The sequence below is a fragment of the Columba livia genome, chromosome 1 (assembly GCF_036013475.1).
Source record: "Columba livia isolate bColLiv1 breed racing homer chromosome 1, bColLiv1.pat.W.v2, whole genome shotgun sequence".
In the NCBI taxonomy this organism is placed as follows: Eukaryota; Metazoa; Chordata; class Aves; order Columbiformes; family Columbidae; genus Columba; species Columba livia.
The window spans coordinates 170,690,553-170,703,942 of NC_088602.1; the positions used below are offsets into that span (position 1 = coordinate 170,690,553).

General features: G+C 43.1%; 1 protein-coding gene across 2 annotated transcripts in view; it reads left to right on the plus strand.

The window, feature by feature from the left end:
• Positions 1-3,136: 3,136 nt before the first annotated feature.
• The window catches only part of IFT56 (intraflagellar transport 56), a 49,035-nt gene continuing 38,781 nt past the window's right edge, over positions 3,137-13,390 (plus strand). For both annotated transcript variants that reach the window (XR_010468861.1, XM_065045523.1), the window contains exons 1-4: positions 3,137-3,381; positions 3,502-3,639; positions 4,646-4,738; positions 10,292-10,406. Coding sequence is in view for 1 of the 2 variants with exons in the window: in XM_065045523.1 (XP_064901595.1) it covers positions 3,379-3,381; positions 3,502-3,639; positions 4,646-4,738; positions 10,292-10,406 (349 nt within the window). In the remaining variant the exon portion in view is untranslated. The remainder of the gene's footprint in view (positions 3,382-3,501; positions 3,640-4,645; positions 4,739-10,291; positions 10,407-13,390) is intronic.

Here is a 13,390-nt window from a genome sequence, read left to right on the forward strand (position 1 = left end):
AAATTGTTACATCATAGAATCATAGAATCATAGAACAGTTTGGGTTGGAAGGGACCTTCAAAGCTCATCTAGTCCAACCCCCCTGCAATGAGCAGGGACATCTTCAACTAGATTAGGTTGCTCAGAGCCCCGTCCAGCCTGGCCTTGAATGTTTACAGGGATGGGGCATCTACCACTTCTCTGGGCAATCTGCCAATATTTTACCACCCTTATTGTAAAAAATTTCTTCCTCACGTCCAGCCTGAATCTCCCCTCCTTTATTTTAAAACTGTTACCCTTGTCCTATTTTAACAGGCTCTGCTAAAAAGTCTGTCCCGATCTTTCTTACAGGCCCTTTTAAGTACTGAAAGGTCCCAATAAGGTCTCCCTGGAACCTTCTCTTCTCCAGGCTGAACAACCCCAGCTCTCTCAGCTTCTCCTCGTAGGAGAGGTGTTCCATCTCTCTGATCACTTTCTCATGTTCTCACAGAATCACAGAATCGTTTTGGTTGGAAGAGACCCTCAAGCTCACCAAGTACAACCATTAACCCAACACTGTCACTAAACCATGTCCCTAAGAACCTCATCTAAACATCTCCAGGGATGGTGACTCTACCACTTGCCTGGGCAGCCTGTTCCAATGTCTGACAACTCTTTCTGGGAAGAAATTTTTCCCAACATCCAATCTAAACCTCCCCTGGCACAACCGGAGGCCATATCCTCTCATCCTATTGCTTGTTACTTGGGAGAAGAGACCAAATGCCCCTTGCTACAACCTCCTTTCAGGTAGTTGTAGAGAGCGATAATAGAATCATAGATGTTTCCGTGTTCTCATGTTGCAGGTGAGTTGAAGCTCAGTTGAAGCTAACCCTTACGGAACACAGTATCTTTTATCTCTTTGGAAGCAACAAAATCACACATTGAGGGGGAGAGGGGAAGAGCTTACAGGCAGTGCTTAGGGGACTTGCCTCCAAAGCATAGTTAAGGTTAGAAGATGTCTCTCACCTGAGCTCCCCCTGACCCACACAGAGCTGGCAGCAGAGGAACACTGAGCACTCCCTGCTCCACATGATAAAAAAGCTTCTTGTCAAGAAAATCCCCCACATGGTGCAGATAGATGCTGGAATCCCACTGGTGCCACGCAAAATGCTGGTTTGGCTGCTACTACTTTTTATCTCAGTTGACACTGTCCTTGTGCTCACAGCTAACCCACTGGCACTGCATGGCTGTTGGCTCTCACATTCACCCACCATGTAAGACTTCAGGAAACCAGTGGGAAATGGGAGAAACCAGTGGCACACCTGAGAGCTTTCCTCCATTTGAGTCAATATTTTAGCTATATTCAGTATGCTCATTCATAGAACAGCACAATCTTGTGAAAGGATCACATAAAAAAAGGAAGAAAGCAATGTAGTAAAATTATATTTTCAGTTACATTAAAAAAATGTTGTCTAATTGCACTGTCTGCTTTCCCGCATTTCTGTCAAAGATATAATACCTCCATCAGCAATGGCTTCTGCTCCTTTTGTTTCTCCTCCTTTACTCAGTTTCCTTTGGCATCCGCACACTAAACAAAACTCAAACAAAATCTACATTTTTCCTAGCTTACTGTACAGAGACAGAATATTCTGTGGCAGTACTGAAAATTACTGTGAGGTCTTTACAACAAAAATTATTTTCTTTCCATTTGAAATTAAGTACTTCTGATGCACTGTTTAAGGTCTGAAAGGGAAACTGTACCTTACAACAACCCTGTCAATCTAGATGTTTTTCCTGATTTTGCAGGGTTTTGATAGAGGAGGCTATAGCTTTCTGCCCTGCAGAACAGTCTTTTTCTGTTAGATAATAGAAAACACTAGACAAATGATAAGAGGACAGATATCTGTGTTATATTGATTAGTATATATATATATATATGATCTTGCCAATATAGAAAAATACTTGAAATAAAATCTCTGAAAAGGCAAATAATTTCAGAATTATTTATGGAAATTTAATTTTCTCCTGACAAAAATACCTTGCTAAATAGAGAGGAGCTATAAAAGTAGACCAAATCACTAGCACACATTCCTTATCACTTTGACAGACTAAGTCAAAATTAATTTCTTGCAGAGAAATCCACTATGGGTGAGTGGATTGTTTGCCTTCATTTTCTATGGCCTGTGTAATGAAAGCACATTCATTAGAAAGGGACATCATCACAGTGTTGTTGTTCTCCCAGGGTTCCCGGTTGCAGAGTAACTTCTCAAGGCCAGCTGCAAGCTGAGCAGATTGTTCCAGGGTTAAGCCATGTTGAAGTGACTGGGAGAAGGGGAATGTGAAAGCCGTGCTCTGAAGAAGCAGCACACAGTTCTTTACTGCTGGACTGAGTTACAGATGATTGCAATATGACGGGATATATTTATTAATACAAAAAAAGAAAAGCCTGTATCTTTCTGATGGAGTGCAAAACATTTTTCTTCTCAAGGATGAAATGGTAGCAATACAGGTACCTCATTAGCCATGTCCATGGACAGGTATTTTTTTGCTAGCTGAGTTGTCAGCAATCGTGTAATGTATTGCTCCTCTGCACTGGAATTTCTGATGGTGCAATTCAGGTAGTATAAAAAATGAAACCTGGGGAATTCCACCATATGGTGCTCCCCTATAACAAGGAGAGATCTGTTTTATTCACAGCAATCTGCAATGTCAGGAAAAAAGGTGATATCTGTGCTTGAAAATTATCTAGAGTTTGCTAGAGAGATCAGCTACTGTATGCAGTTTAAATGTACACAACCCACATACGTAATGTTTTACATTATGTTCTCCGTGTCCATGATTATAGAAATACAGATGGAGCGTTTTTGTTTACCAGAAAAGTATAAACATCTATGGGGTTCCCTCCCCATAGGGCTGTCACAGGAGAGTGACCAACCCATCGATATCACCAGGAGAAGCTCTGGATCACCCTGCAGACTGGGTGGAGTTGCTGCTGTGAGCATGAGACTCATTGTGGGATGTCAGGGAAGGGCATACTACCCATGACTACAATGACTACAACCTTAAATTCCATTTCTGACTGCTTTCCTGCGTGAGGGGACTCTCTGTTCGGAGCGCGAGTGTGTGTGTGCGGATGTTTCAGTGCCAGCAGCTGGAATTAGACCACAAGTCCCAGGGTTCCGCGTGTCCGGGGTGCCGGCAACTGGGGAGGCTGACTGAGGGGCCGATCCCCCGTTCCGCTGTCGCTACGGAGACCGCCGCCGGCCGCAGCGGAGGCGGAACCCCGGGGGGCGGCGCCCTTCGCCAGCCGGCGCCTGTTCGCCGCCGCGCTCGGGTCTGCGCCGCCGCCTTCCGCCGTCCCGCGGTTACCCTGGCAACGGCGCCGTCGGCGAAGCGAGGAGCCCCGGGCCCGGCGGCAGGATGGTGAGAGGCGGCGGGACGGGGGCGCGGGGCGGGTGCGGGTGCGGTGCTTCCCCCCACCTCGGGCGGGGAAGCCCCGCCGGGGCCCCGCTCTGACCCGGCTCCGCTCTGCTCTCTGCCCAGATGCTCTCCCGGGCCAAGCCGGCCGTGGGGGGTACCCCGCCGCCGGGAGACAGGCGGAAGAAGAAAGGGAAGAAGGTGCCGCAGCTGGAAGAGCTCCTGGCCCTGAGGGACTTCACCGGCGCGATCGCCTTGCTGGAGGTAACGGCCGCCACCGGGGCTGAGACCCCGACCCGGGGGCGCCGCCGGCACCCCGGGGGTCCCACTCTGCTCCCTTCGGGAGGACGGTACCGGCATTGCCAGGCCTGTGCCCGACAGGGCTGCGGGCCGAGAGCGACTCTTCCCCGCCTTGTGTCCCCTTAGCCTCCACCCGCACCCCGTAGGCCCTGTTCTGGCTGCTTTTCTCCTCCCTTCCTAGGACTGGGTTTGGCATGTGAGGGCGCCTGCTGCTTCTCCGTGCCAGCCGTGTCCTGGGTGCATCCAGCACAGCATGGCCAGCCGGGCAGGGAGGTGATGGTCCCGCTCTGCTCCGCACTGGTGCGGCCTCACCTGGAGCACTGTGTGCAGGTCTGGGCGCCAAGGGATAAAAAGGAGATAAGGCTACTGGAGAGTGTCCAGAGGAGGGCTATGAAGTTGGCAAAAGGTTTGGAGGTGAAGCCGTATGAAGAGCGGCTAAAGTCACTTGGTTTGTTCAGCCCGGAGAAGAGGAGACTGAGAGGAGACCTCATGGCACCTACAGCTTCCTCACAAAGGGAGGAGGAGAAACTCTTCTCTTTGGTGACCAGTAACAGAACGTAAGGGGATGGCAGGAAGATGTGTCAGGAGAGGTTCAGGTTGGACATTAGGAAAAGTTTCTTCACCCAGAGGGTGCTGGAGCACTGGAACAGGCTCCTCAGGGAGGTGTCACAGCCCCAAGCCTGACAGTGTTCAAGAAGAGACTGGACAACACCCTCAGGCACATGGTGTGAACTGTGGGGTTGTCATACGCAGGAACAGGAGTTGGACTCACTCTTCCTTGTAGGTTCCTTCCAACTCAAGACATTCTATGATTCTCTCAGGAATGTGAGACCAGCTCCACCCAGGTGGCATCTATAGCTGTCAAACCATCTGTGATATAAGATGGCCTTGTATTACTTTGATTATCTCTGGAGCTTTATAAATTGTGTGGCAGTTGACAAAATCCTTACATACTTTCTTCTCTCCAAAGTTTAAACGGCATGTGGGTGAGCAGGAGGAGGATACTGACCTTTGGATCGGGTACTCTGCCTTTCATTTGGGTGACTACAAGAGAGCACTGGAGGTAAGGTGGGGAAATCCTGCTCCCTGAGGCTGGAAATGGGGATGTTGTGATAAAACAATGACAACAAGGAGGAAAATGTTCTGTAATAGGGAACAGTTCTGCCAGCCAGCGAAGGTACAAATGTATGGTAATAAGGCAGATGCCGTGGAAAACAGTTTGAATTGGAAAAAAAATATATTCCCCTATGAAAACAGACCTTTTTCTAATGTTATCTACTATCTGATTTAATACTTGTCTCAGTAGCCTAATTTGCCCTTTTAAATGTCATAGTTCATGCCCTAAATGTTCTATTCCCTTTTTGCTGCTACCTTTGCAGAGTTTTACTTTTCAGGTTTATTTATGTCTTTGTCTTCATTGTGTTGCTTCTCTGTAATATGCATTCCTTAAAAATTCTTTCTTTAGAGGTTGATGCCTCTGGCCATATAATGTATGTTATTGTTCTTCTTTATGTTTGCTTGTGTTAGGTAATTCAAGAAATGAGACATTCTTACCCTCCAAAAGCTGACTCTCCAAAAGTCACTAGAAGACCTTGATTATTCAAATATGCATACGTTTTAAATGTCTGCACTATACAGTGCTGTTGGATCTCTTTCAGTGTATGAGTCCGTATGCAATTCTCTCTCATGTCCATTTATGTCTCCAATGAAACTCAATTTGTTGCCAGTGTCCCTGGGATCCCTTTATCTTCTCATTTGTGCTAGCATATTTAACTGTAGAAGTCTTAACAATTTTTTGTTGCCTGCCTCACTGTGTACCTCTGAGGGCTGAAATCAGTGCCCACACCAGAACAGGGAGTGTTGTGGAATGGTGTGGTGATACCCACAAGGCTGTCAATAAGGTAGTGAAGATTTGAAAACAACTTGGTCTGCCTGAGTATCGCTCATCTCATTGCTGTATTCCCACAGATGTGAATTGCTGGGTCCATACACTGCTGTATTGCATAGTTTAAGTCTTACTGGTTTCGCTCAATGTCAGCTGAGACAGGTCCCCATTACACTTTACTGTGAATCATAATGATGAAGGTTTCACAGTCTTTTAACTGGCTTTCCCTGGAAGAAATATTAAGAACAGATGACAATTTAAAGTATTAACAAAAGAAAATAGCCATAGAAAAATAGATTATAAACAATTATGGTATTTTCTCTCTTACATAAAATTGTTTAACTATAGCAGTACATGGTCACATGCACAAGAGTTGTACATGAGTTGGAAATAGAATTTCTAAAGCTTCTGAGTAAGTTCACAAGGCACTTTCCCTCTTTAAAAAAAAGAAGAGGAAACATCCGTTAGAGATATTAGAAATGCTCAGTGAATCGAATTGACAGTATACACAATATAGAACGTAGTATAGGACATAGTGGTAACTTAATATTCATGTTTAGAGTTGTGGAATTTAAAGATTATTAATGTAACAATCAGTTGCTGTACTTAGTATCTGGATGTTAGGTGTTAATAAGGAGTGGAAGTTTAAAAAAAGAAAAACGTTTGTATACAATTGAAAAATAGCTGGCAATTTGGTTGAAATAAATTCTGCTATTTGGAATACGCAGGAGAAGATTTTAAATGTCCCTTCAACGAAAAAGTAACAGCTTTTTTTTTTTTTTCCTTTAAGAGATTAGGTTTTGTATGCGGTGTTTCATTCACCACTAGGTGATGCTGTTGATTCAGGCTCTTAAAAACTGCAATGTGGTTGTCTGGTTCCCGTTTTTCTGCCGAAGTAGGGACAATGTAAGGTTTGTATGCGTGATTTGTGGTTGGTTTGTTTGTGGGTGTTTTAAATGAGATATCACAGGCCCTATCTTGTCAGATTTAAGCCTGATTTTTGGCACAGTGATGAGTCCTGATAACCTTGTCATTTTGTGATGCCATGTGTGAAATGAGCCTGTGCATCTCAATCTAGTTTCTTTCAGGACAGAACACCGTAGCTGTAATTCCCAATCTTGCAGTAGTCAAGAAAAAGAGTGCTAACTGTGGAGGCTGAATTGCCTTTCAGTTATCAGCTTCAAGGCTGAAGTGTAATGCTGTATGTTCTTTGATATGTTACAGAGGCATTGTTGCTGTATTCTCAAGGACAACTTCCTTGATTACATATACCTTCTAGATCCTGGAGCACTCTTTGAGGAGTACCAAGAGCTCTGTAAATAAAATACTATGTATGGAAGATTCTGCAGAATTCTCCAGAGTGATATTAAACACAATCTAAATGATTCACACTCCTAAGTGCCTAGAAGTGACAACGCATAGTCTATGTCAGCATATTCCATATGCCTGATGAGTGTCTTCAGAAATTATGCTGCTCAATAGTCCTTTTATTTTTAATGATACTTTCATAGTGAGCCAGGCGTGCTGGTTGCATGGCAACTTTTGGAGAGGCTTGGGATGAGGTTGCCATCATCCACTACTGCGAGAAGCAGGGAAAAAATGAAAATGATGTGGAACTCTAGCTCCAAGAATATATTCAGAGATAATGATAACAAAATATCTGGTACATTCACATAAGAGAATTCACATTCTCCTATCATAGGCACACCAACAGTCAGGTAATTCCCTAGGTTGAGCACTAACTCATCACTAGGGTCACACTTTCCTCTCCTTAGGAGGTAGATCCTTTTCTCAAAGGATATGCCACTAACATTGGTCTGATGGGATCATCCCTACTGCTGTAGACCAGTTTACAGATGGTACTGCACTGGACTTGGCTCTTCCAGCAGTCATGGTGGCAGTCCCTCCCTAAACTGAATTTTACTAACACTGAGTGGCCAGTGTCTTCCTGGCATCATATGGCAACCTTAGTGGATGGCAGCATCTAATTAGTTTTCTGGAGTCTTCCACACCTACTGCTCTTAATGGGGAAAAATCCACCTGTCTTTCTGCCACGACATGTTCATAGCACTAATCTTAAACCATTTCTGAAAAATTTTCCAGTGGCACCTGAGGATCAGGATCAGAGCATCAGTCCAAAGATTCTGTTTCTCGTGTGCCTGATCTACACATTGAAGCAGCTGGGGCCTGAGAAAGGGAGTGTTGAAAGACATATTTGAGGTATTGACAACTAAGGAGAGGAATTGGCAAGGCCAGGGGCACTGCTAGGTTGGGTTCAAGATCAGGTTTTGCATTTTCTCTCTGTGCCCTCTGACTGGGTTTAGGCACACAGGATGCTGGCATGGTATATCTGCCTGACATAGTGACGCCGTTTTGATCTGTCAGCTATGCACGTGAGAGCAAAGCATGATCTCTGGGTCAGAGCCTTCAATGCATTGTTTCTGTCAAAATCTCATTAAATACTGCCGATGATTCTGACAGTCTCTCCTGTCTGAAGCCTCCCTCCTAGGTGAGAATCAGGAGCCATTCCACCTCTTCATGGACAGGACCTCCTGCCTACTCTGACTTTGCTCAGGATAATTTCAGTCAAATAGTAAATCATGAACAGAACAGGGCTATACTAGAGTACTGGTTCATCCACAAGGACTATCTGGTCTTGCTTGAGTACTTCTGCTGGCAGTGTGAGAACACAGGTACCCTCAAGTTACTGACAGCTGAAACTAGAAAGTGAAAGGCAGAATTTTGGCTCAGGGAAGTTCTATAGGCTTCTCTAGCATGACAGTAGCCAGGTTATGATTAGTGTCTCCACATCTCCTTTGAGCACTTGTGGGGCAGCCCTGTAGGTTGGCCTGTTTTTTGGCTTTTCAGGATCTGTGTGGGCTTGGAGAATCCAGACAAGTAATAAGGGAACTGAGCAGAATCCTGCTGGCCTCGGCGTTGTCAGTAGGTGTCCATAATTGTAGGCAATCAACCCAGCAGCCTGCTTCTGAGGAAAAGTGTATGTGTCTCTTGATGGGGGTGAGAGGTGGAGGAGGAAATAGCAAGAAGTTGTTATGCTTCTGGTTGGCAAAAATATGCCCCAGGTTGGCAGTTGGGAAAGCTTTTTGGAGTATTTAGTTTAGTTTGTTTGACTTTGTTTTTTCGGAGAGGAGGGGGAAAGCTCTTGTGAAGTAGTCTTTGAGAGACTGGGATGTTGAATGCCTTTTAGTGAAGAAAGGAGCAACAGCACATAGTCTGGGCTCATGGCCCAGAACTACAGGGTGAGAAGCACTTATAGTCCTGATTTTTATTTACTGTGTTTCCATAGATTCACATTGGTACTGCTAGAGCACTCTTTATTTATTGCTTGCTTTGAATAGCCAAGCCAGAACATGACTTGTGTTTATGCACTTTGTCTTTTCTAATTAATCTGCCTGAAGTCACAGCCGAAAGAGACATTTGGGTGCATTTAATCTGAACAGATTTTGAAAGGTTCCAGATGGTCCCAATAAAGAGCAGTGGCCTGTCTCTTGGAGATCTGTGACTGGCCTACATCAAGATTGAACTGGCCTCAGTAGGAAAGGTTGGCCTCTATTTAAATGTTTTTTTCTTTCTTTCTTTTTTTTAAATTTTATTATTTATTTATTTTAAATCTTCTTGAAGGACAGCTAGTCCCTGAAGTACTAGCAAGGCTGAGATGGCTTTTAAGGCCCTACCTTACCAATACCTTCTCTGTTTTGGAATGCAGTTTGCTTTCACTTGGCAACAGAAAAAAAATAATTTATGCTTGCAAACTATAAACTTTATTGTTGTCAGTATGTTTCTGTTCTTGGGATTCACTGCCCTTTGGGCATGGTCAGTTTTATTTAGTGCCATATATGTATCCGTGCCTTTCCCCCAGAGGTAAGACATCTTCCACCTGTAGTGGCACAATCAGGTAAACTCTCCCAAAGCGGCAGGAAATTCAAATTCATATGCTTGGAGAAAGAGTACAGAGTTGGCAAGGGGTTGTGTTGCTGGCAGGAATGAGAACCTTCTGGTGACAGGAAGTGTGTGGATGGCATTCTTTCAGCATGTCTGGTGAGAACCTTGTGTGACCCTGCCCGCTTTGCCTTATGCTGCCTGTTGGATGTGGCTGGATGGGGAGCAGGAGCACGAGCAGGAGGCACATTCACTGGGATGGTCCTTCCTAGTAATTTAACAGAAACCCAAAAGAGGAAAAAAAATAGCATTGAGAGGTCTGCCTGCCTCTGTTTTTAGTACCCATTTTGATACAAAGATGTTTATTTTTCAGAAATATCACTGTTTGGTAGCTGCAGAGTTTTTCTCCATTAAAAAAGCAGATTGAAAGACTGATCTGTTAAGTTTTTACTGTTTCACAAATAACAAGAAGTGAAGCAGTTTGTGTGATAGTATTAAGGGATATGTAATAAACGTGGATCTGTAAGAAATAACGGAACAAGGTATCTAGTGGTTTTCTCTAGCTGTTTGCTGTAAGTCTTAAAATGGGAAATCGTGAAGTTAGGTACAGTTTAGTAATATTTACTACAATTATCTTTATCTATTAGGAAGTCTTGAATTTGCCTGTTTTGTAATAGCTTCATTCTAAGAACTGCAACAAACTTGAGAATAAGCCACTTTATCTCAATTAATTTAATGATACGTTGTAAAATGGTAGAAGAAAGAGCGGTATTTAATACAAGTCTGTGCTTTTATCCATTTTTAAAAAGCCAACCCTCTCTTCTGTTACAGGAATATGAGGCCTTAACCAAACAACCAGCTTGCAATCCAGATGTTTGGGTGAACCTTGCCTGTACATACTTCTTTCTAGGGATGTATACACAAGCTGAACAGGCAGCCTTGAAAGGTGAGATGTGTGTCTCTGATGGAAAGGGCTACTTGTTGATTTAGCACTTAAAGTGATTTACAGAGAAAGTATTCAATGCTTTTTTTGCATAGGAATAAACAACAATTTTGAGCAAAGATTTTTGTTTGGGGGTTTTTGTTTGTTTGCATTTAACAGCAAAGTTATGATGCAATCTGCTTCCTAAAAATACCTTGGGCAGGTGGAGCATCTGGAAGATAATTTCTCTTAGTAATTTTGAAATACAAAACCCCAGCATATGCAAGCACATCCAGTAGAGCAAGGATGTAGCTTTTGTCATGTGTCTTTTGCCTGCTTGAACCACAGCTTTCATTCCTTTGCATAAGCAGGAGTTTAGCTTGATGGAGAGTGTTGCAAAGTATTGACGACACATCAGTTTGTAGTGTTCACCTGAAACTTTATTTCCAAAAGAGACAGTGTAAAATCTAGGTAACCTAATTAGGTCAGATCAGTGGGCGTGAAGGTGGGGATGTGCCAGGACCTCACGCCTGCAGTTGGTGTGGTCTTAAACCAGGTTCATAATCTGCGTTATTAGAAGAAGCATTTTTCCTGTCTGTGGGGTGTAGACAGAGAGATGCTCTGTGGCTGCATTAGAGATAGGTAACTCTAGAGGAAATGACAGATTTCTTTCTGGCTGTACAAATATATTGTATTATATGATATTTGGAACAGATAGACTTCCTCAGAAAGTTGCTTTTCAGAGACCTAGGCAATTTGGCAGTGAAGAGAAAGAAACAAAAATAATTGCCTTTTGTCCTTTGTATCATCCACATGCTGATGCTTGGTTTTTGAGATGTCTCATTTGTGCATAACATGTTCATATGTCATGCAAATTTGTTGCGTTTTAATCTATTCCGATGTGTTTGCAGTAGAACAACAAAAGCTGTTAATGGAACACAGTGATTCCTAACACAGTGAGTGATAGGATATAATAACTTTTCATTGTGTCAGCAAACATTGTGTCATAACAGATGTTTTAATTATGTTTTTAGATGTTCAGTAGGTAGATATTGGTTGTGTTCAAACGGTTATCTTTCAAGCTGTGTCTTTATATGACCCTAGCACTCTGTATCTGGATATAGGCCCAAGGCCATGCATTTTGTAAAGTTTATGTGTGTCTTGACGTGGCTGTGAAGCATGAAAGTTCAATACACGCTTGCAGCTTTTTGGTATGCATATAGTGTGGCTGCTGGAGCCAAAACGTCAATGTTATAGCGGAAATTTTGTTCAGATAATCATGCTGAGAAAGAAAATATGGGTGGCAGTGGTGCGTTCCGGCTGTGTGACAAACAGCACGTTTTGCAGGTGTAGAACTGAGGAGTCCTGCCATCTTTGGCATACAAACCCCTGAGGTGGAAGGGTGATACAGCTTCCCACCAGCTGGTTAGAAGAATTCCCCATGCTGCCTGTTTGCTTTTGATGTTGAGGAGGGCCACACCAGGATTGTGTAAAGTTGTGTGTCACACAAGCTGCCTTTTTTACAGTGATTGTTCTTACATTGCAGTTTTGATTAGTGACCATGCTTACTTGGAAACTCTAAGGAAATGAAGAGCCTCAACATCTTGTAAGATCCACATGTTTAGCCTTTGTGTTGCCCACCCCTTTCCCCCCTTGAAGGCAGGCAAGTAGTTACAGCAACAAAAAGTTACTTTTTCTTTTGACTGATTCCATATCTCTGAGCCAGTGCACATGAAGTGAGTTAGGCCAGTGAAATTATTAAAAAATAAGCTTCTGAGAGCATTCAGCATTCTCCCTTATCTGGAGGAGAGCTCTGTTCACGTAGTTTGAGGGACTTAGTGGGTGGTCTTGTTGCCTTATGTCAGATATTAGGTGTCTGATTCTTGAGCGCCTGGAATTCACTGCAGTCACATTGTTACAGTTCTACTTTAATCTGAATATACATGGGTTCATTTAAAGAAGAGGAATGGAAATTAGATTCCAAGACAATTTTTAGTTAGGCAGTTTAATTTTGTTACCCATCACTTTCTATTTATCTTAGTGATTTGTATTGTTTCTCATAACCATAGTATCTCAGTGATATCCAAGTAGAATTAATAGTAGTGATGTTCGTGGTTAACTTCTGACTCTTACCTTTTTAGGATAAAACTCTTATTGAAGTATGGGTTTTCTCTTTTCATTCTTTCCTTAGTCTTCTAGTCTTGGGCTGAAAACAGGGTGAGGGAAAATAATCGTATATTTTCTGCTACTGTGGAGGAGTGCCTTCAAAATGGACAGTTTTGTAATATTTTTTAGAAAAGGTTAGATTCTCGTATCCCTTAAAAGTCCTTCAAAAGATCATGCTGAGCTCGAATCCCATAACTGCAAATGTTTTGTTTCCAACTGTAAAAAGTTTCATGCAGAGCTTTGTGATCTTTATTGTTCAAGAGGTGCATAAATTTATATTCACAGATAATAATTTAATCTTTAATGTAACACAAATTTGAGCTTTGGAGATTACGGCCTAGAACATGAACTAGAATCTACAAATATTTGGGCAACAGAGCCTGAGGTGTCACTTTGACCTAAACCATGGAGGAAGCAAGCGGCTGCATTCTGTACCAGTTGGAATCATTGTCGTCAGCTCCACGTCATATGAATTACAGTAATCCATTCTAAAGATGCCAGAGGCACAGCTGGGCATGCACCTTTGTTAACTGTGAGCTGGAGGTGAGGGAAGATTCATATTCTCATGCCCCTTCAGATTAGTTTGCAGTAGGATATGGGGTGTGGTTAGTGGTATTTGGGTGCTGGAATATTAAGAAAGGAGTGCAGCTGAGGGATGGAACAGAGAATAACTGAGTGTTCACACTAGTAATATCAGTTCCTGATTTCATGTAATTATTTAAGAAGGACAGCATGCCAGTTTTTATAGTGAGGTGGTAAACCTTTCTTGTGAGTACTCTAACACTGATGATTTCTGACTACTTAAGCTTGGTGGGTAGGCAGTAACAGCTGAAGATTTGTAG